This window comes from Erinaceus europaeus, chromosome 11 (genome assembly GCF_950295315.1).
Source record: "Erinaceus europaeus chromosome 11, mEriEur2.1, whole genome shotgun sequence".
Classification (NCBI taxonomy): Eukaryota; Metazoa; Chordata; class Mammalia; order Eulipotyphla; family Erinaceidae; genus Erinaceus; species Erinaceus europaeus.
The window spans coordinates 74,586,238-74,608,621 of NC_080172.1; the positions used below are offsets into that span (position 1 = coordinate 74,586,238).

General features: G+C 37.2%; 1 protein-coding gene across 2 annotated transcripts in view; it reads left to right on the forward strand.

Annotated features, from left to right (window-relative positions):
• The window catches only part of RPAP2 (RNA polymerase II associated protein 2), an 89,385-nt gene that overhangs the window by 11,323 nt on the left and 55,678 nt on the right, over positions 1 to 22,384 (forward strand). For both annotated transcript variants that reach the window (XR_009552612.1, XM_007533280.3), the window contains exons 6-8: positions 4,194 to 4,282; positions 18,864 to 18,899; positions 20,585 to 21,500. Coding sequence is in view for 1 of the 2 variants with exons in the window: in XM_007533280.3 (XP_007533342.1) it covers positions 4,194 to 4,282; positions 18,864 to 18,899; positions 20,585 to 21,500 (1,041 nt within the window). In the remaining variant the exon portion in view is untranslated. The remainder of the gene's footprint in view (positions 1 to 4,193; positions 4,283 to 18,863; positions 18,900 to 20,584; positions 21,501 to 22,384) is intronic.

The window sequence follows — 22,384 nt, forward strand, 5'->3', positions numbered from 1 at the left end:
AAGCCACAGATCAAGAGGGCCAAATGATAGCGCACCTGGTTGACTGCACACATTACAGTGTGCAAGGACCAAGGTTCAAGTCCCTGGTTCCTGTCTATAGAGGGATGCTTCGGGAGCAGTGAAACAGTGCTGCAGGTCTCCCTCTCCTTCCTCTCTCTCCTTTTCTCCCTCCCTCTCCCCCTTCACCCTTCTCCCTTCCCTTTACTTTACCCCTTTCCTCTTAATTTCTCTCTAGCCAAAATAAATAAATAATCTATTGGGAGCCAGGCGGTGCTGCACTGAGTTAAACACATATAGTACAAAATGCAAGGACCCACACAAGGATCCCAGTTCAAGCCGTATGGCTCCCCACCTGTGGGGGGGGGTCACTTCACAAGCAGTGAAGCAGGTGCCTTGCCTTCTCTCCCCCTCTCTATCTTCCCTTTGCCCCTCAATTTCTCTCTGTCATATCCATTAATACGGAAAAAATTGGCTGGCAGGAGCATGGATTTATAGTGCTGGAACCAAGCCCCAGCGATAACTCTGGAGGCAAAATAAATAAATAAATAATCTGTTAAAAAGAAAAAGGCATTTTTTTTCCTCTTTAAAAACAAAGCCCCTGGTTCCCATGTGCAGGGGGAAAGCTTGGTGTGAGCTGTGAAATGGTATTCTGGATGTCTCTGTCTCTTGCTCTCTAGCTCCTCCTTCCCTCTCAGTCTCTGTTTCTATCAAATAAAAGTAATTATTAAAATCAGGAATTATAATTCTCACATATAAATGACCACAGATTCATTACCAGCATATAAAATCTATAGGAAAAAGACAATCTAACAAAATTTTTATAGAAGGAATTTGAGTTACCCATTGTCTATAATCAGGGAAATAACAAAAACCTCATTGAGTTATACTTTAAAAATCCTCAGATAAAATTATAAAATCTGACAGTATTAAGGAACTCTCATACTACTGGTCAGATTTGCATGTTCTTTTTTTTTTCTCCCTTTTTTTTTTTCTTTATTATTCCCTTTTGTTGCCCTTGTTGTTTTATTGTTGTAGTTATTATTATTGTTGTCATTGTTGGATAGGACAGAGAGAAATGGAGAGAGGAGGGGAAGACAGAGAGGAGGAGAGAAAGAAAGACACCTGCAGACCTGCTTCACCGCCTGTGAAGTGACTCCCCTGCAGGTGGGGAGCCGGGGTTCGAACCGGGATCCTTATGCCGGTCCTTATGCTTTGCGCCACCTGCACTTAACCCACTGCGCTACAGCCCGACTCCCATGTTCTTTTTTTTATGGCCAGTCCTTTCTGTATTTTGATATATATCCTAAGGAGATTCTTGCCCCTCTACAGAATGATATATTCTATATGAATGTTCCTTATTGAATAAACAAAATAATCTGTGACCATACCCCCCCGAACATACCTAATCTCATCTGAATAAACAAAATATAGAATATATATAGAATCACCTATCATGAAGTTTTGAAAGGAGTCTGACCACAGCATATGCTTTGCATGTATGAGACTCTGGGTTTGAACTTTGGAACATACACACAGAAATTCTGACACATGTTTCTATGATGAAATTCTAAAGCCTGTTATACTAAGTGAAATAAGTCAACACAATGACAAATATTACACGATTCCATTTATATGAGGTAACTATAAAAGTTATAGAGCAGTTAGGTTCATAGAGGCAGGTCCAAGAAGGATGACAGAGGACCTAGTGGGGGTTGTATTTTTATATGGGAAACGGGAATGTTATGCATGTACAAACTATTGCATTTGCTGTTGAATGTAAAACATTAATTCCCCAATAAAGAAATTAAAAAAAAAGAATGGTAATTGTCAAAGAAGGGTAGTTATTGTTCAGTAAATAGTTTGGTTTATTTATTTATAAAAAAGGAAACACTGGCAAAACCAGAGGATAAGAGGGGTACAACTCCACACAATTCCCACCACAACTCCGTATCCCATTCCCTTCCTTGATAGCTTTAGCCCTCTGGGAGTATAGACCCAAGGTCATTGTGGGATGCTCAAAGTGGAAGGTTTGGCTTCTGTAATTGCTTTGACAGGTTGATCCATACTCCCAGCCTGCCTCTCTCTTTCCCTAGTGGAGCGGGGTTCTGGAGGACCAGAGCTCCAGGACACATTGGTGGGGTCCTCTGTCCAGGGAAGTCTGGTTGCCATCATGTTAGCATCTGGAACCTGGTGGCTGAAAAGAGTTAACATACAAAGCCAAACAAATTGTTGATTAATCATGGACCTAAAGGCTGGAATAGTTCAGATGAAGAGTTGGGTGGGGGGGTCTCCATTTTGTAGATAGCTAGTAAGCATATTTTAGTTATATTCCAAGGGGCCTGTGGCTATACTACGTTTTTTTTTTTTTCTTGTTTCTTTTTTTTTTTTTCCCCTGAGCCTGAAATCTGATCTGCAGGTAGATCCAAGTTGTCTAGGGAGATGATGTCATGGCTGGGAAAAGGACCAGAAAGCTGGATCAGGGAACAGAGAGCTCCCAAATATGGAAAAGTTGTATAAATATTGTTGACTGTAAACCCATCGATTTGATGTGGTCTGGGGCCCATATTCAGCTTAGGAGCCTATGTGATCTCTGCATCCCTATAGATCTGAGCTCATATTCTGTCGTCATGAGTAGAAATATTCCAAACTGCCCCAGTTTCAGGACCCATCTTCCTCTGGTGTAGCATAGAGTATGTTGTCCATCCTCCCTTCAGAGGATGGAACATTATCTTCTACCATTGTTGATCCACATTGAGGGCTAGGTCCTAGGGGGGCCCACAAAGGAGTCTATTGTATTGTTCCTGATAGAGATGACCAGTAACAATGGAGAAAGGTATTTATTCGAGGTCTAGGCCCATCATGTCTGTTTGGGAATCTCAGGACTCCCCGAAAAGAGCCCCAGCTGATGGGGTGGCCTGATAGTGACTAAAGAGTCATCGTTAAAGTATGCCAGTCTCTTTCCTTGCTTTGATAAGGTTAGCTTTGGAGTGAGTGAGGGAAATGTAATAAAGTAGGTGAGGAGAGGGTATCGTAAATAGTATGTTTTACAAAATGAAAAGTTGTGGAAATACATGGTGGTCATGGTTGCATAACAGTGAGAAAATACTTTACACTTAATGGGATCAAGCCTCTAGTCCTCATTTAAAGGAGAAGCTTCACAAGCAGTGAAGCAGAGCTGCAGGTGTCTTTCTCACTTTCATCTCACCCTTCCTCTTAATAACTTTCTGTCTCTATCAACAATTTTTAAAAGTTAAATTTAGAAAAGGAAATAGCCACCAGGAATAGTGAATTCATTCTGTAGCCAGGAGCAGTGAATTCATTCTGTAGCCACTGATCAATAACCCTAGTTGGGGGTGGGGGGAAGCCTTCATAGTAACATTGTAATAATAACACATAAAATTAGAAGCAACTCTGGACCACACTTGCAGTGGGGAAAGCTTCATGAGCAGTGGAGCAGTGCTGTAGTTGTCTGTCTTCACCCACCCTTCCATTTTTGTCTCTATTAGAAAAAGAAAGAAGAAAAAAGGAAAAAAAAAAAAAGATAGAAAAATGACTGTAGGGGCTGATGGAGTTATGAGGGGGGGGAGAAAGCATATATGTATGTATTTATATGAAATAATAGTATAAATAAATGAGCTGTCTGAATGATTCACAAAAACGTGGGACAAAAATACAGAGCAGTATACCATTTAGACAAAATTTTTAAATGGACAAAACTCAAAGATAATTTTTTATAGGGACACATATGTAGCATAACTAAAAGAAAATGGGGCTGGGTGCTGGTGTATCTAGTTGAGCACACTTGTTACAGTGTGCAAGGTTTCAGGGTCCCAGCACTCACCTGCAGGGGGAAAGCTTCAAGAGCAGTGAAGCAGTGCTGCAGATGTCTCTGTCTTTTCCCCTTTTATCCCTCCTCAATTTCTCTGTCTTAATAAATAGATAATTAAAAAATTTTAAACCAAGTGAATAAATTAAAATCTATTACAGTGATTACCTCTGGGGAATGTGGAGAATGAAGTCACTGGAGAGGAGGGTTAATAGAACCACTTAAACTATTGGATTTCCTAATTTGGATGGTATATTCATTGGTTTTATTTTCTTTCGAGGTACATGCTTATTTTATATGTTATTCTATATATAGTTGTGTTTTACAACAAGAAATTAATTTACTAACTCAGAAATATCCTTTGTAGTGTTTCTGTAGCAACTTTTGTTACAGAGCATCCAAGTTTTTTGAAGCACAAATTCCTAAAACTCCAGTATGGATTCGAGAAGAAGAAAGGTAATTTAAGTAGTTATGTATACATTTGTCCATATATTATGAGTTTCTTCAAGATAGAGAGTAGACCTAATTTTCTGTAAATTATTGCCATTGTGTAGTTTAATTGATGGGAAATGTTTATTTTAAGCATAACTTATTACGTATTAAAAAATTAGTCCATACAAATACTAGTTTGCCACGTTACCTTTGGTCACAAAGCCTGAACTTTATCTCTGATTTCCTGATGTGCCTGTTCTTAATTCTGTTCACATCGTATTCCTGGAATAAGAATGCTCACCTTTTTCAGAAAGTGCAGGATTTGAGAATTCAGTTGAACTAAGCTTTTGTTATAACAAAACTATGTACTAAAATGAAAAATTCAGTTTGATAATTCATTTTGTCATTACTAAAAATTACTATACAATTGTATAAATGTATAGAAAGCTTATTCAAAATATAACTCAAGAATTAGATTTTTTTTTTCCTCCAGGGTTATTGCTGGGCTCGGTGCCTGCACCATGAATCCACCGCTCCTGGAGCCCGTTTTTCCCTTTTTTTTTTTTTGTTGCCCTAGTTGTTGCAGCCTCGTTGCGATTATTATTGCCATTGTTGACGTTGCTTTGTTTTTGGATAGGACAGAGAGAAATGGAGAGAGGAGGGGAAGACAGAGAGAGGGGGAGAGAGATAGACACCTGCAGACCTGCTTCACCGCCTGTGAAGCGACTCCCCTGCAGGTGGGGAGCCGGGGGCTTGAAATGGGATCCTTACGCCGGTCCCTGCGCTTTGTGCCACGTGCGCTTAACCCACTGCACCACCGCCCGACCCCCGATTTTTTTTTTTTTAGACTGCTCAGCTCTGTTGGTTGTGTTAGGAATCAAAATTTAGACTTCCAAGGTGACGAGTTGGGAGGATGCCACAGTGGCCACAGTGTTGAACTTGAAAGCATGTAATCGTAAATTTGATCACATGTGCCAGAGTGATCTTCTTCTTTCTCTTATGTTTTAAGAAGTAAATCTTGATGAGTGGGCAGGGGTATCTCAGGGATTCTCATATGCAAGTCCTATGAAAAGAAAGTTGTTCATAGAGTGATTTTTTTAGGATGCGTACATACAAATAAACGTTTATGGCCATTTCCAGGCTTTTGACTCTTGGGAATTATTCTGATATTCACAATATACTACTTGTTGCTGAACTTGAGAGAATATTTGAGAAAAAGTTCTTACTGAGGTGTAAATGCCATAATATTTAAGAGGTATCAAAATAATTGAATTACAAAACCTGATAATTCTAGTCAAACAGTTAGATTGATGAAATAGTGTCCTAAATAATCCATGTTTAATAGAAATTATAACAACATAATGAAGGGCTATTTGTAGTTTAGATAGGGTCTTTGCCAAATAAACATGAAATAAATGTAGTGAGATACAAGTTAACTATAAATTTTTGCCCTGAGAAGACATAAACCCTTAAAGGCTTATCTGGTCTGTGAACTAGCATCATTTGTACAGTAACTTTGTCAACAGGTAATTTTGACTGCTAACCCATCTATGTGGTTAATTTTCAATACAATGTAAAAAATACCACACTAGATTCTGTTAGTTGAATTAAAATAGTGAAAATGAAATTGTTTATCATCTATTCATCTGTCTGACTTAGTTTTCTTTTTTTTTCTGTTTGGGGGATAGAATGTTTTAGTGTTGTCTAAGGTTACTGGGAGGCTGAGAACACTTTGTAAACTATAATTCTCTTTTTTCTCTCCTTCTGTAATAATGCTTTCACTGGAGCTGCCCATCATCTCCTCAGCCTCAGACAGCGTATCAGCATATTCCTTTCCCACTGTTAGATCATATTTGTTTCTTTATCATCATTTTATTGGGGGGTAATAGTTTACAGTGCAGTTGATACATGGGCACAAGAATCATACTTTCTAAAGTTATTCTTAACTTTATTACCAAAGATAATTTCTCTGTTTAAATTTAGCCTTCTGATTTAGTTCATCTTGATCTGCTCAGTATGTTTCAACAACTACATACCAAACTGTCATTATTGTCATCTCAGTTTTCTTTAAACATAGTTCTTGTTATTTCCTTTAATTAATTTAAAATACTTTTTTTCTGTGACTTTTTTCTAGTCTTATACACTATGTTCAGAATACTCACTTTTTCCCAAAACTGGAAGTTTTGTCATTTTATATTTTTATTGGGTTGTCAGAAAAGTCATGCATGATACTCCAACAGCCCAGTAGTTCTTAAAATTACACCCTACCTGTATGCTCTTCTACAAATCATCAGAAGTGAACATTACCATAGTATCTCAATTTACTTTTACGTTCAAAGTGTTTAGTGCATTCTTAGTGCCTGTCCTGGCGGGGTTTGTGTTTTTGTACGTACATGCATACACACACACATCCCAACCCTTTTAAATCTTACTGGGGTGGTAAAATTAATATACATGAAAAAAATCAAATTTGTAGATATTCTAATGGACATCTGTAATGTAAGTTCGTGAGTATAAGGTTGCATAAGAAACTATAAGAGAAAATAAACTCATGAGTTCATTGTGCTTTTGCAACTTGTACTAGTGAGATTATTGTCTCACTTGAAATGAGAGGTTTATTCTGGAGGGAAAAAAATTAACATTGGGGGCTGAGTGGTAATGCACTCAGTAGAGCACATGTGCTACAGTGCATAAAGACCCTGGTTCAAGCCCCTAGTCCTTACCTACGGATTGGGAAATTTCATGAGCAGTGAAGTGAGGCTTCAGTGCCCACACTCTCTCCTTCCCTCTCCCTGTTCCCCTTTTTCTTTCCTCTCCCCCTTTGCTTACTTCACTGTCTATCTCCTTCATTCCTTCTCAGTTTCTCTGTCTCTATCCAAAAGTAAATTAAAATGTGTGTGTATGTAGTGGGCCAGGCGGTAACACACCGGGTTAAGCGCACATAGTGAGCAGCTCAGAGACCCGCTCAAGGATCTGGGATTGAGTCCCAGGCTCTCCATCTGCAGGGGGGTTGCTTTGCAAGTGGTGAAGCAGGTCTGCAGGTGTCTATCTTTCTCTTCCCCTCTCTGTCTTCCCCTCCTCTCTCCATTTCTTTCTGTCCTATCCAATAATAATAACAGCAGCAACAACAACAATAATAACAACACTGGAAAAAAATGGCCACCAGGGGCAGTGTATTAGTGCAGGCACTGAACCCCAGTGATAACCTTTGAGGCGGGGAAAAAAAAGTGTGTATGTGTATGTATATAATAGTGCTAGATGACAAGGGACCAGGCTAAATTTGTTGTATAACTCAGTTACTGGAGAACCATCAGATGCTCTGAACAAAATTTAAACTGGCATTGGTATGCAAGAGTTTAAGAATTAAATTGGATTAAATAATCATAATTAAAATCTAATAAAGCCATTAGAAATAATTTAATCCAACCACTTTTTCAGATAAGTTCAAAAAAGATGAAATGTATCTGAAACAGATTCTGAGTAGATGGTCAGGATTCTACTACTGTATTCCGCTAAATTGGAAAAAAGTGGAATAATCTGTAAATAAACATTTGTCACATTGTGCATAGTGTAATTAACTTGTCTCTGTAATCATATCATTGTCTTTATATCTCTGAGCATCTCCCCCGCCCCCGTATTCTTAGGGTTAATAATTATGTCAATTTAATGAATCCACTAGAGGTCACTGTTTTAGCATCAAGAAAAAAATGTACTGATTTCCTGTATGTGCTAGCTAATCAGAATTGAGGTGTGTGTGTGTTTTTTTTTTTCAAGAAGCTTAAATAGCAGTTGCATATACAGGCTCTACGGAAAGGTGATACTTTAAAGTCTTATCACATCCTGTACGGGGTGTAACTTGAGAACCTATCTCTAAAGGAGAAAATACTTATAAATAATGGTTTTTAGTACTTAATGCAGGAATACTTTTATTACCTTCAGTAAGTGAATTATCACTTTAAGTTTCACATCAATTTTAACAAAAATAAATTTTAAGTACACTCAAAAATTTAGACTTTTTTGCAGTAACTCCCAAGTTTGTTTATCCCTATAATAAATGCACCTTACACTATAGTCCAATATGTACAAAAGTTTAATGGAACAACACTGAAGTCTGCACCTTCTGAGACAGTGTGATCTTCACTACTATTTGGAAATAGACTATTAAATTGTATTCATATTGATGGGCAGTAGATAAAGTGTTGGACTATCTATCAAGCATGAGGTGTTCTGAATTTGATCCACAGCATTGCATGTATCAGAGTGGTACTGTTGGCCCCCCCTCTCATTTATTAGTCTTTTAGGACATTTTTTAAATTGATCTTTCATACAATATTGTGAAAACCAATGTAAATTTATTCACCAGCTTCTAAAATACTAAAGCCTAGAGTATCCCTGAAGTTTCTAAGTTATGGAAATAAATAAGTGCTTGGGTAGGGAAGATAACATAATGGCTATGAAAACAGACTGAACTTTTTTTTTTATTTTTATTTTTTAGCTTTTTATTTTTTTAATTTAAGAAAGGATTAATTAACAAAACCATAGGGTAGGAGGGGTACAATTCCCACTACCCAATCTCCATTTCCCACCCCCTCCCCTGATAGCTTTCCTATTCTCTATCCCTCTGGGAGCATGGACCCAGGGTCATTGTGGGTTGCAGAAGGTAGAAGGTATGGCTTCTGTAATTGCTTCCCCGCTGAACATGAGTGTTGACTGGTCAGTCCATACTCCCAGTCTGCCTCTCTCTTTCCCTAGTAGGGTGGGTCTCTAGGGAAGCTGAGCTCCAGGACACATTGGTGGGGTCTTCAGTCTAGGGAAGCCTGGCCAGCATCCTGATGACATCTGGAACCTGGTGACTGAAAAGAGAGTTAACATACAAAGCCAAACAAATTGTTGAGCAATCATGGACCCAAAGCTTGGAATAGTGGAGAGGAAATGTTAAGGGGGTACTCACTGCAAACTCTAGTGCACTTCTGCTTTCAGGCATATATTTTGCAGTAGTTTACAGATACGTGTGAACATATGCTCTCTCTCACAGAAACTGGTGTATATCTAGGTTTTGGGACTTTGTTAGAAAGTGAACCACCTGAGATGAAATTAGAGTATACTATGAAAGGAAAGGTCTCACCAGAGTAATGAAGCTGAAGGGTTGTCATTCCACACGTGAAGTCTCTGGACACAGTCTGAGGTGAAGCATGTTGAGGTGGCAATCGTTGCGTTGGTTAGGTTGTGACCGGCAGATGCAATATTATTTGATATGGATTGGGAGATGCATACGGGAAAGTGGGTCCTATCCAAGGGTTCCAGGACTGGGGGAAGTAGGGGCTCTATAGTGGAGATGTGAGGTTCCTGCTGAACTTCTTCTTTTTTTTTTTTTTTTTTAGTCAATCTCCATTTTTTTATTTCTTCTTCATTTTAATTTTTTTTATTTAAGAAAGGATTAATTGACAAAACCATAGGGTAGGAGGGGTACAACTCCACACAATTCCCACCGCCCAATCTCCATATCCCACCCCCTCCCCAGTAGCTTTCCCATTCTCTATCCCTCTGGGAGCATGGACCCAGGGTCATTGAGGGTTGCAGAAGGTAGAAGGTCTGGCTTCTGTAATTGCTTCCCCGCTGAACATGGGTGTTGACTGGTCAGTCCATACTCCCAGTCTGCCTCTCTCTTTCCCTAGTAGGGTGGGTCTCTGGGGAAGCTGAGCTCCAGGACACATTGGTGGGGTCTTAAGTCCAGGGAAGCCCGGCTGGCATCCTGGTGGCATCTGGAACCTGATGACTGAAAAGAGAGTTAACTCTCCTGCTGAACTTCTAAGATCCCAGGCTCAGTCCCCCACATGGCCATTAGCCAGAGCTGAGCAGTGTTCTGATTAAAAAAAGGGGAGGGGGGACTTTTTTTTATACCATTGCTAAACTCACTGCTACAGATGTACAAATAGATTTATGAAAGATTAGACAAATTCATGAATCCTAACTAATACTTCCATCAAAACTAGAGAATCAGAAAGATTACTTAACAGGGGCTGATAAAATAGCTTACTTGGAAAGTGTGCTGCTTTGCCATGTTCGTGACCCAGGTTTGAGCCCAAACCCCACCACACTGAAGGAAACTTCAGTGCTGTGGTGTATTTGTATCTGTCTTCTCTCTGTCTTTCTCTTTCTCTCTGCCTCTATCTAAAACAAAGATGCCTTAGAGGTTTTCTAAACCCTCTTTTTTTTTTTCTTACCAAGATATAAAAATAATACTTGGGGTATGTCCTTAATGTCATGGAAAATAGCAGTGCTTCTCAAAAAAATGTTTGAGACAAAACATTGACCTAGATGGCCTGGGACATGACGCAGTATCATGCTGTGAATTAAAATGCTTCACCCACTTGGTGGCCAGAAATAAACCACATACAGATTTGTTGCACTAAAACGATGTTCATTTAGATAGTCATACAGTTGTATTTTTAAATCCTGTTTGGTTGACTGTAGACTCTCACAAGTCTTTGAAGAGGGGAACTTTCTCTAATTATAGCCTAGAAAATCAGGGATTAGGTAAGAAGAAAGTACAAATACTGAAAATGAAAATTATGATTTGCAAGATCAAATTGTGGTGATTGGTTAATGCTGACAGAGCTAAAAGCGCCATCATGTGGCCCAGAGTAGGGGATTTTCACACTTATTTCTTGGCAATAAGCAGTATAATCTCAGAGGAAGCCAAAAACCTCCACAGAACAGCTTCTATAACCTCTTCCTGAATCACTCAGCTGCTTGACAAACAGAATAAAAACTTTTAGAATCAGATTATAGCACTTTAAATTATAAAAAAAAAGTCCCCCTGTTGATTTATATAATTCACATACTGTGAATGCTGATATGCATGCACACATGTATATGTATGTGCATAAATGCACTTCTTTACTAAAGGTACAATTAAGCATTTATTTGTATTTTAGTGAAAGTATATATGTAAAATTAATTTGAACAAGTTGAAGGTATTCTTTCAGATGAGTTATTCTTGTTTATCAAGTTCAAATTTATCTTCAGTACAACATTAAGAGTGATAGATACTAAGAGCAAAGAGAAATAGCACTTAAGAAGTTTTGAATTTCACAAAGAACAATATGTCTTGATGTCTTATTCTTCCTGAAACAATGCATAGCAAAAACAAACTGAAATTTTATATTGCATCTTCCATATAATATCTCAAATGCCAGTCTCATTTATTTTGGTATCTAGTTTCGTTCTCCATTTTAGAGGTTGAAAAACAAGGAGAATGTTCAGGTTACACATATGATGCTAGAAGCAATACTGAGTCTATTTCTTTTTTAGCTGAGGGGGGAATGAGACAAACTATAGAAGAAAATAATGATTTGTAAAGATATGTTGAATTGTATATGAGAGGATAAGCAAAGATGGTATCCTCACAATATTTAGGAATCTTATTTCTGATTTTTTAATTAGAAGACTATTAGAGAAAGAGCTTGGACTTCGACGTAACTAAATTCAAATCCTAGATTTACTATTCGTTAGCTGTAAAAATGTTAAGTCAGCTAGCCTCTTAGAACTTAAATTTCCTCTCACTAAAAGTAAAGTCATAAGTTAAATGAAGATTAAGTGAAATAATATATAATAACAGCCAGCAGAAAGTACATGCAAATAAAAAGTCCAGGAAGTGAATTATAGTAATGGTTGCACAGCAGTGTGAATATAATTAATGTCAGAAAACTATTGCTAAAGATGGTTAAATAGTAACATATATATACATATATATGTATATTTTAAATCTATCTAGCATTTGCTAGGCACCTAATATATTTTTTAATTCTCCCTTTCTGTATAGAAAGTTAACCTTTTGGAGGGGGGGAGGGTTGTTTAGTTGTTTTGTTTTTGTAGTCAGTGTTTTTGAGTTCTGAGTTTTTGAACTAGAACTTTCTCATAAAACTATCTTAGATTGTATTTATTATTTTGAATAATGTTGACATTTTGATTACCCTTCGATTCAGCCATACTTGGACCTCTTTCTTATTTGGAGCTTTTCTGTCTCTAAGGTCTTGAAATAGTTTCCCGTCTCTGACCACAGCCTCTATTTCATCTATATCTCTTACTCTTAAGTGTACTTTTTGACCTCATTTTGACCTCCTGTCTCTATCTTAGCTCTATTCTTTGGGGCTTGCAGACCCTCATATATTCTTGAACTAGTTACTGTATTGTCCTCTCAAATGTTCCAATTTCTTTCCCAATTTCCCTAGCTTGCATCATCCTTTTCTTCTTTGCCACTCTGCTAGCGTTATTGGGTAAGATCTCAAATACTAGCATTAACATTTTAGGTAAAGTGTCTGATTTAATTCAGTTCTCACAGTATCTCTAGGAAAATATTGTTAGAAATTTCATAGTTTATGAAACTGAGTTTGAGCAGTGGGTTTTCTGTTTGTTTGTTTGTTTTTCTTTTCAGAGAAGTTTAAGGACAATTGGATCAGGTATAGATTTGGAACTTAAACCCCGATCTCACTGGCACCAAAGCTCTGTGTGTTCCTTTAGCTCTTGTCCCATTTTGTGTATTCAAATGTTTTCTTCATTTCTTATTGGTTTTCATACTTTGCTCCTACTGTTTAACTGAAATAATTGAGAGCATCAAGAATTTTCTTCAACATTGTTTTTTTCGCGTGTTCTCTTTGTTTCTCTGTTACTGTAGTATATATGTACAGTGCCAGTTTCATGACTAGTTCTATTTTCTTGTCACCAATATGTTGTCCTCTGATTTATGCCTGTTTTCTTCCTCTTTCAAGCTCTCTTTTCATCCTGGTTCTTTTTACTCTGCTTTAAAAAGGGAGTTGGAGAAACACCTAAACTCCTGAAAAATAGCCATAAGATTTAGTAGTTGTATGATGACCAGCGATCGCTGCAAGAGCCATCTCAGTAGTGTAATGCATGTGGATTGGATTCCAGTAGGTAAACTGAGAGTAAAACTCAAAGCAAGATCCTTAGGATTAGTCTCAAGTGCCTTTATATTCTAACTCTGTACTCCGTAGACCGAGTGGAATCTGAAGCTTTTCTCTATTGGCTAGCATGGAGTTTTTCTTCTATAATTTCCTGTAGTAGTTCATATATCTGTCATGGCACTTCACACACATGTTCTTGCATTGTACGGTGCAACAATATAGGGGATGTTTTTTTGTTTGCTTGATTATTGACTTTACCACTTACTATTTGACTCTATAAATTAGTTATCTTTTACTGTCTTTTTTTTTTTTTTTTTTTTTGCATGCCTACGGCTTCCTGTGTGCAATTTCATTGCCACTTTTTCATTCAGATAAAGATAAAGGGAAGGAGAGACAGTACTGGAGCTTCCCCCAGGGCCAGAACACTTCACTTGTTGGGGCTGGATCCTGGGTTACATGCATGGTAAATCATGCACCCAGCCTGGTGACTAGCCCCATTATTCAGTCATTTTATTTGTTGCCCTTGTTTTTTATTGTTGTAGTTATTTATTGTTGTTGTTATTGATGTTCTTGTCGTTAGGACAGAGAGAAATGGAGAGGAGGGGAAGATGGGGAGAGAAAGACCCTGCAGATCTGCTTCACTGCCTGTGAAGCGACTCCCCTGCAGGTGGGGAATGAGGAGCTTGAACCGGGATCCTTATAGCAGTCCTTGCGCTTTGCGCCACATGTGCTTAACCCGCTGCGCAGCATCATTCTTATGACAATATTTGCAAAACTCTTAAAAGCATACTTTTTTCTCTTCCAAGTATAAAAGCTTTAATAACCTTTGTATAACTTATACCCTGCATAATCTGGTATTTTTTTAGTATTTATTTTAAAATGTTGAATGAGGGGCCAGGTGGTGGTGCACTCAGTTAAGCGCACAGTGTTCAAGGACCAGGGTTCAAGCTCCTGGTCTCCACCTGCAAGGGAAAAGCTTCATGAGTGGTGAAGCATGGCTGCAGTTGTCTCTCTGCCTCTTCCCTTCTCTCTGTTTCCTTCTCCACTCTTAGATTCTCTGTCTCTGTACAATAACAGATAAAAAGATTAAAAATAAGTAAGTAAAATGTTGAATGATGGTACATTGCAAATTAGCCATTGACTATAAGAATCCACTGACAGTTACTATCTTCACATACTGTTTATTACTCTATGGTGATACAACTACCAGTCTAAGACTAAATGTTGGATAATTGGATGGACCTGAGCCTAGGTAATTTTAGCCAGAAGACTCATGGTAATGTGGGTTAGGAAACATGAGAGAAATTCAAATGAAAAATGGGAGGAAGTAGTCAACCGGCAATGAAAAATTATTTTGGGGACCAGTGGTGGCACACCAGATTGAGTGCACGTGTTACCATGCTCATGACCCAGGTTCAAGCTCCTGGTCTCCACTTGTAGGAAGCTTCATGTGTTTTGAAGGAGTGCTTTAGGTCTCCCTCCCTTTCTCTCTTCCCTCCTCTCCTCTCATCCCCCTTCCCTCTCCATTTCTCAGTCTCTAAATAAATAAGTGGAAGGAAAAGTTAAAAAAAAAAAATATATATATATATATGCTTTTTTTTCTGGGGAACCAGCGTAGGGATCCCATTTCAAGCCCCCGGCTCCCCATCTGCAGGGAGGTCATTTCACAATCAATGAAGCAGGTCTGCAGGTGTCTGTCTTCCCCTCCTCTCGATTTCTTTCTGTCCTGTCCAACAACAACAAGGGCAACAAAATGGGGGAAATGTCCTCTAGGAGCAGTGGATTGAGAGTGCAGGCACTGAGCCCCAGTGATAACCCTGGAAGCAAAAACCAAGACAAAACCAAAAAAAAAGAAAGAAAAAAAACACTGTTCTAAGTATTAGCTTATTAAGCCTAAAACAGGGGAGGGGGGAGAGGAAACACCTTAATAGGAGTTTTAAATAACTCCTGAAGTAGTTAGACTAATAAAGCAAACCAAGGTGGCTTCTGTGACTACTATTTTAGTGGAAAATAGTAAACAGGATAATTTGTGTAATTGAGAATGGATATGCCTGTATTTGGCCAAGAGACAAAAAATACTTGTATGTATTTATGAATTTCTAGACAACTTCTATTGCTTTATTTCCTTTTCTTGCTAGATTTTTTATTCTTGGATTTCTGAACTGCAAGAAGAAAATCTGTAAAGACGACTCATAATTGGTTTTGGCCTGTAAGCCTCTTACTGTATGGTACTAAAGACGATTTTTTTTTTTCCCCTAAAGACGAATTTAAGGAGAAAGAAGAGTGTAGACAAGACAGCCTATTCTTGCATTGCCTTCTGTGCTCAAGACAGACCAAAAAAGATGAATGAATGATCTAAATAATAGTTATATGGTTGATTCTGTGATATCTAAAAATATATATATTTAAATATATGTATTATAATAAAAATATAATATAATAATATAAATAATACATATAAAATATATATTTAAAATAAATATATTTTAAAAAAATACCTGCAATACTGACTTTTTAATTGGTAACCTTTAAATGCCATAACACAATTGACTTCTAATTCCATCTGTCCATTTAGCATGACTTTTAAAAATTGAAACTTTTGTTAGTATTGATCTTCATTACAGCCCTGTTCTGCTCTTAAATAGGATCTGTGCTCAATGCCATGATTTTCCTATAGTACATATATAATTCTTTACATGTATTTTCCTGAACTAGTAGATTTTTTTAAAAGTAGATTTGGTTTACAGCAAAATGGAGAGGTGTGGAAACTTCCTACATATCCTCTGTTCCCACATAGCATCGCCCCCATTATCACCATCCTCCACCAAAATGGTACACTTGTTACAGTTATGCACCACACTGACACATTATCACTCAAAGTTCATAGTTTACAATAGATATTGTAAACTCTTGGTATTGTACAATCTCCACATTTGGACAAAATTGTATGCTCCTGTATCATTACAGTACCATACAGAGTTGCGTTATAACCCTCAATGTTCTAGGTTCTTCACTTGTTGATGTCCCACCCTCTTCCTGCCACAACCCTATGTCTTTTTACTGTATCCATAGTTTTACCTTTTCCAGAATGTCATGTATTTCAAGATATACAGTATATATCCTTTTCAGACTCTGAATTCTTTCATTTAGTATAGTTGCCTCACCCATATCTTTTCTTGAGTTAGTGATTCATTTTCTTTTAGCATACCAGACTTGCATGCCTGAAGCCCCAGAGGCTTCTGTCAGTCCCTGAAAACACCACAGTCTATGCATTCACCTATAGAAATAGATCTTGATTGCTTTGGCTATTGTAACTAGAACTACTAGCATCCATGTTAGATTTTTGTGTGGATGTAAATGTTTGGCTACTTTGGGTGAACACCAAGGAGCACAGATTTCTGTGGTGTATAATAATAATAATATGATTAGCTTTGCAATCTGCCAGCCATTGCATGGAGTTCATTAGTATCTACAAAATGTTTTAACTTGCATATCTCTGGCAGCATATGCCACATCATCTTTTAATATGCTTATTTGCCATCCATTTATCTTTTTTAATCCAAGCATGTCCTTGTCTGCTTAAACTGCTGTAACAGAAAAACCACAGAATGATAATTTATAAAGAGTACTATTTATTTTTATTCATGATTTAATGTTTTAAAAAATTAAAAGATAACAATGTATGACTCCACACCTTCACCACCACCAGAGTTCTGTGTACCCATCCCCTTTCAATGGAAATTTAAATAGTTCTCCCAAGGTCACAGATGTGGGTTGACTTCATATATATATATGTGTGTGTGTGTGTGTGTGTGTGTGTGTGTGTGTGTGTGTTCACATATATACACAAAAGTTGTGGGGTTTTTTTTTTTAATGCTTTATTGTCCTCTTGGATTTCTTTGTTATTGTATTAGTTCCTCTTTGTGTCCAGCTTTCTTTCTTTTTTTTTTTTCCTCCAGGGTTATTGCTGGGCTCAGTGCCTGCACCATGACTCCACTGCTCCTGAAGGCTATTTTTCCCCCCTTTTGTTGCCCTTGTTGTTGTAGCCTCATTGTGGTTATTATTGCCATTGTTGATGTTGTTCCTTGTTGGATAGGACAGAGAGAAATGGAGAGAGGAGGGGAAGACGGGGAGAGAAAGATAAACACCTGCAGACCTGCTTCACCGCCTGTGAAGCGACTCCCCTGCAGGTGGGGAGCCGGGGGCTCGAACCGGGATCCTTACGCCAGTCCTTGCGCTTTGCGCCACATGCACTTAACCCACTGCGCCACCGCCCAACCCCCTGTATCCAGCTTTCTAAGAGTCTTTACCACTCCCTTTTTAATGTCATGCCACCAGATGTGATTTCTGGTGTTGCATAGTGGAATTATCATCTCATCTACATAGTTAATATCCATACAGCTGTTTTCTCAGAAATTAGGGCAAAAGGTCTTATTGACCACTTAAAGGAAATACAAGTGAATCATAGTATATAATCTCTGTCTTCAATGAGCTTGTGGTCTAGTTAAGAACCCAGTCTTAAGTATATGAAAAATGAGGTTTTTAGATAATAACTCTAGTGTTCTGTTATAGTGAAAAGCATGATTAACATATATTCATGGTACAGACTGATGACTAATGTAGGGAAGGAAATAATCAGTTCATAGTTATGTTAGTCAAGGAAAAATATTAACATTTGTAACATTTGAACTTTGGAAACAATAAATTTTGGATGAGGTTAATCTAGATATCTTTTAGATGGATTTCACAGTGCTTTGCTCTTTAATTTTTTCTTTAGAGAAAAGTATTTTGAAAGAGAGAGGTTCGCCTGGTAGATTGCATACCTTACCATGTGCCAAGACCCTCCCAACAAGCCCCAGCACCACATGGGGTCACCATGAACAGCACCAGGACAGTTAGGGGGTGGGTTGAGCAAAGTGGGGGACAACTTTTCACAGACTATGGAACAATGCTATGGTGTCTCTCCTCTTTTTCTTTATCTAAAATAAAAATAATAAAAGAAAAAGTTGGCCCTGGAGAAGTGGAATTGTGTGTTGGCCTCATGACACCGTGAAAATAAATAAGGATATGGCAGGTTGCTCAGCCAGTAGTGTGTGCATGTTACCATGAACAGAGACTCAAGTTGGAGTCCAGAACCACCATGTGGTGGCAAAGGGGTGGGGGAGGGTGCAGGAGGAGGAGCAGTGGAGCAGTGCTGCTGCAATGTTATCTTGCTCTCTCTCCCTTCTGTCTAGAGGAAAGAAAAAAAACCACTAAGAGTGGTGGAATTGTGTAGATGTTGAGCCCCAGTAATAACCCTGGTGGCATTCATTCATTTAAAATTATTTTTGTTATGTGGAAAACTGAGAAATGTTTGGTACAATAACATGTACCAACTACTGCATTTTATTGTTGAATATAAACTATTAAGTCCTCCAATAAATGAAAGGGGGAAAAAAAATAAACTTTTTTACTGCTGGGGAAATAGTTTAATAGTAGAGCGCAGAACTTGCATGCATGAGGTCCTGAGTTTGATTCCTGTTGCCACATATGCTTGAGTGATGCTCTGGTTCTCTGCCTCTCATGAAATCTTTTTTTATAATTTTTATTTCTTTTAAATTAAAATTTCTATCTAGTGTAGTTATAGTAAACACTGGTAGTGTTTAACATCAGTAACCTTAAAGTACTTGTTCTTATTACAGCCATCCTGATTTTCAGCTGCTACAGGAAGGACAAAGGTATGGTTGAATTTGTAACACTTACCTTCTCTATTTTTCTATTAATAGAAACATTAAGAGTAAACCATATGTAGAGATGGGTGATTTCATACCCAGATGATCACATATGTTGTTTTTTTAATCACATATGTTATCATGCACAAGGACCCAGTTTTGAGACTCTGTTCTCGAACCCTGTTCCCCACCTGTAGGGGGAACATACCATGAGCAGGGAAGCAGGTCTGCAGGTGTCTCTTTCTTCCTCCCTCCCTACCCCACTTATCTTAATTTCTCTCTGATCTATCAAATAGATTAAAAAAAAAAAAGCCACCAGAACAGTGAATTCATAGTGCCGGCACCAAATCCCAGCAATAACCCTGGCAGAAATAAAAAAATAACAATAATAAATTAAAAATAAATTTAAAAAGTAAACCAGGTAATATGAGCTCTTGAACTTCCTGTGCTGATGCATTATGTAAGTGCCCATTCTGCCCACACAAAGAAATATTTGCCTTGTACAGCTTTTTCTTTTGTGATGGTAAGATGGTGTGTTTGATCGGTATGATTTATGTACAGCTGTTCTTACTAAAGAAGGCTAATTGAACCTGTTGAAATATGGCACAAACAACCTCCATATGAAGTACTGCCTCTTTGCCAACTCAATTGTGCCAATTATGTTTATTGAAATATTTTTATAGTCTTATATTAAAGAATTTCTATGTATCAATGCACTAGTTATTTATTGAAGAGTGTGTAAAACGTTAGTAGAAATTCTAAGTTGTGATTTTTTTCCCCCCTTAACTCTTCATAGTGTTAATTTGTCCTGATTATTATTAAAGCCTATCCTAATTATTACTTGCTACCTTAGTTGCATGGAATTGAGCACAAGTGAAGATGTTTTATTTTTTGATACATACCTTTATAGCTTCAGTGATGCTTAGAAAAGTGTATTTGCCTTAAACATCCAAGAGAAATTATGAATTATGAATTAATGAAAATTTAAAAATTTTTCTAAATTTTTAAAATTATATTTATTTCAGAAAAATGAGAAAGTTCTAAGCCTACAAAAGCTATATTCTAATTTAAAAATTGACATACAATATTGATGTAACTCTACAACTTTATATTCAACTGTGTTTTTTTTCTTTTGTACTTTCCACAGGCTTCTACCTTTTTTCCTGCAGTATTTATTATATTTTTCATCATAAAAAAAAAAATCGGTGAACTTTTTGGAGAAGCAATTTTGTTTATACAAAACTGAAAGATATAAAAATTTCCATGTACATTTACATGTGTTTCCTGGCCCAGAAAACTCCTCATCCTAATCTTTAAGATTCTGATACATGTATTTGCTTAAAAACAACTGCTTAACTTTCCCTGTTTATCTCAAGTTAGCATACTCCTTTAGAGAAAAAAAAAAGTCTACTTGTTGCTTTAATAATTTAGTCTTTCATAATTTTTTTTTCTTTCTTTCCCTTGACCAGTACACTATTCAGCTTTGGCTTATGGTAGTATAGGGGATTGAGCCTGGGACCTGGGAGCCTCAGTCATAAGAGTCTGTTTGTATAACCATTATGCTATTCTCCATTCCCATGATTTTTAATCTTTTAATTAAGAAATGATTTTCCCTTGAAAGTTGCAAAGGATATATACAGGGAACATTTTGCTTTTTATGTTATAGCTACTTTGTTTCTTTCCTTCTACAGTGGCTATTCTGGAGAAGAAGTACAATTATGCTCTAAAGCCATTGAAACCTCAGATATTGACAATCCTGACCACTTTGTGAAGAATTATGAATCCAGTTCTTCTAGCACTCATAGTGATAGTAGCAGTGATAATGAACAAGACTTTGTTTCCTCCATTTTACCAGGAAACAGAGAAAATGCAACAGGTATAAGGCCACACCTGCACAAAAAAAGCATTATGAAAAAGAAAACTTGTCAAAAGTCTGACTCCAAATATGAAGACAAAGATCAGTCAGTAGTAGATCTCACTGAGCAGCTAGATAATTGCAGATTAGTTAATCAGGAAAAAGCTACTGCTTGTGAATTTGCTGTACAGAAAGTAGATACTCATATTTCTTCAAATAGTGCTTTGCCAGAAAAACCTGAAAATAAATACAATAATTCAAATATAACTCTAGTAGGCATAAGTAAGAAAAGTGTTGAACACTTTAAGAGGAAATTTGCGAAATCAAACCAAGTTTCTAAGTCAGCTTCTAGTTCAGTGCTGGTGTGTTCTGAAATTGCAAAGACAAACTTGCTTAAGGTCCTGAAGGAGACTTTAATGGAATGGAAGACAGAAGAAACTTTGAGGTTTTTGTATGGTGAGCATTTTGCTTCTGTGTGTCCAAAACCCTCTTCAGCACGTCTGGTTAATGAAGAACTTGATGAAGATGACATAAGCTGTGACCCAGATAGTTATTCTCCTGCCTTGAAAGAATCTCAGAGCAGCTTGGATGAATCTTTACCTTTTAAGACCTCAGATACAGCCATTAAGCCACTGCCAAGTTATGAAAACTTGAAAAAAGAAACTGAAACATTAAATCTAAGGATCAGAGAGTTTTATAGAGGGCAGTATGTTTTGAATGAAGAAACCACTAAATCACAAGACTCAGAAGAGGTATGTCTTAAGTGATAAGTTTTTCATGTTTCTAACACAGAGAATACTCAACTGTAACACATATTAGAACAGGAAGAAACTTTTTAAAAGATTGAAAACCTGCATTTTCAGATTTCCTCAGTTATTCAGCCTTTTTACTTTAAATGCTATTTTTGATGGCCAGAGATGTAGTTCAATATTAGAATACATGCTTCACATGATATAGGAGGTCCTGAGTTCAGTTTCTGACACTCCAAAAATTTAAAGTACTATAATACTGGGCATTACTATTTCTGAGTCAGAATTGCTCCCATAAATGCATAACATTTTCCTCTAATATAGAAATAGTCCAGGACTATGGGGTAAAGTTTTCTTTGAAGTCTAATGTAGGTATCATGTATAATCTCTAAAGAAGCTTGTATTTTCCTTTTAGGTATGTATTTCAGACTTGTATACTTGGTGTGTGTCTTGTGTTTTATCTTCAGTAGCACTGTATATGCAGGATAACAGGATTTATTAGTTGAATACTAAGATATTTATCTGAGTAATACTTGGCAAACATTTCCATTTTAAATATCATGAATGAAAATAACATATTAAGGGATACTTATTTGGAAACAGTGAAGGTGAAAGGAAGTGGAAAGAGCTTATCAGTCAAGTAGGCCTAGATTTGAATATCTACAGTATCATTTGATAGCTGTGTGAAAAGTTTCTCTCTTAAGCCTGATTGTAAAGATTATTCTTGATAGCTTCCCCTTCTCATGTTGAGTTTCAAAGGTAATATTAATTACCTTTAATATATGCTTACCTTTGAATATTAGTATTCAAAGGTAAGCATATTATCTCCATGGCAGACATTTAATTGGCACTTAGTAAATAGTAGTAATATGTAAGGACTGAATGTA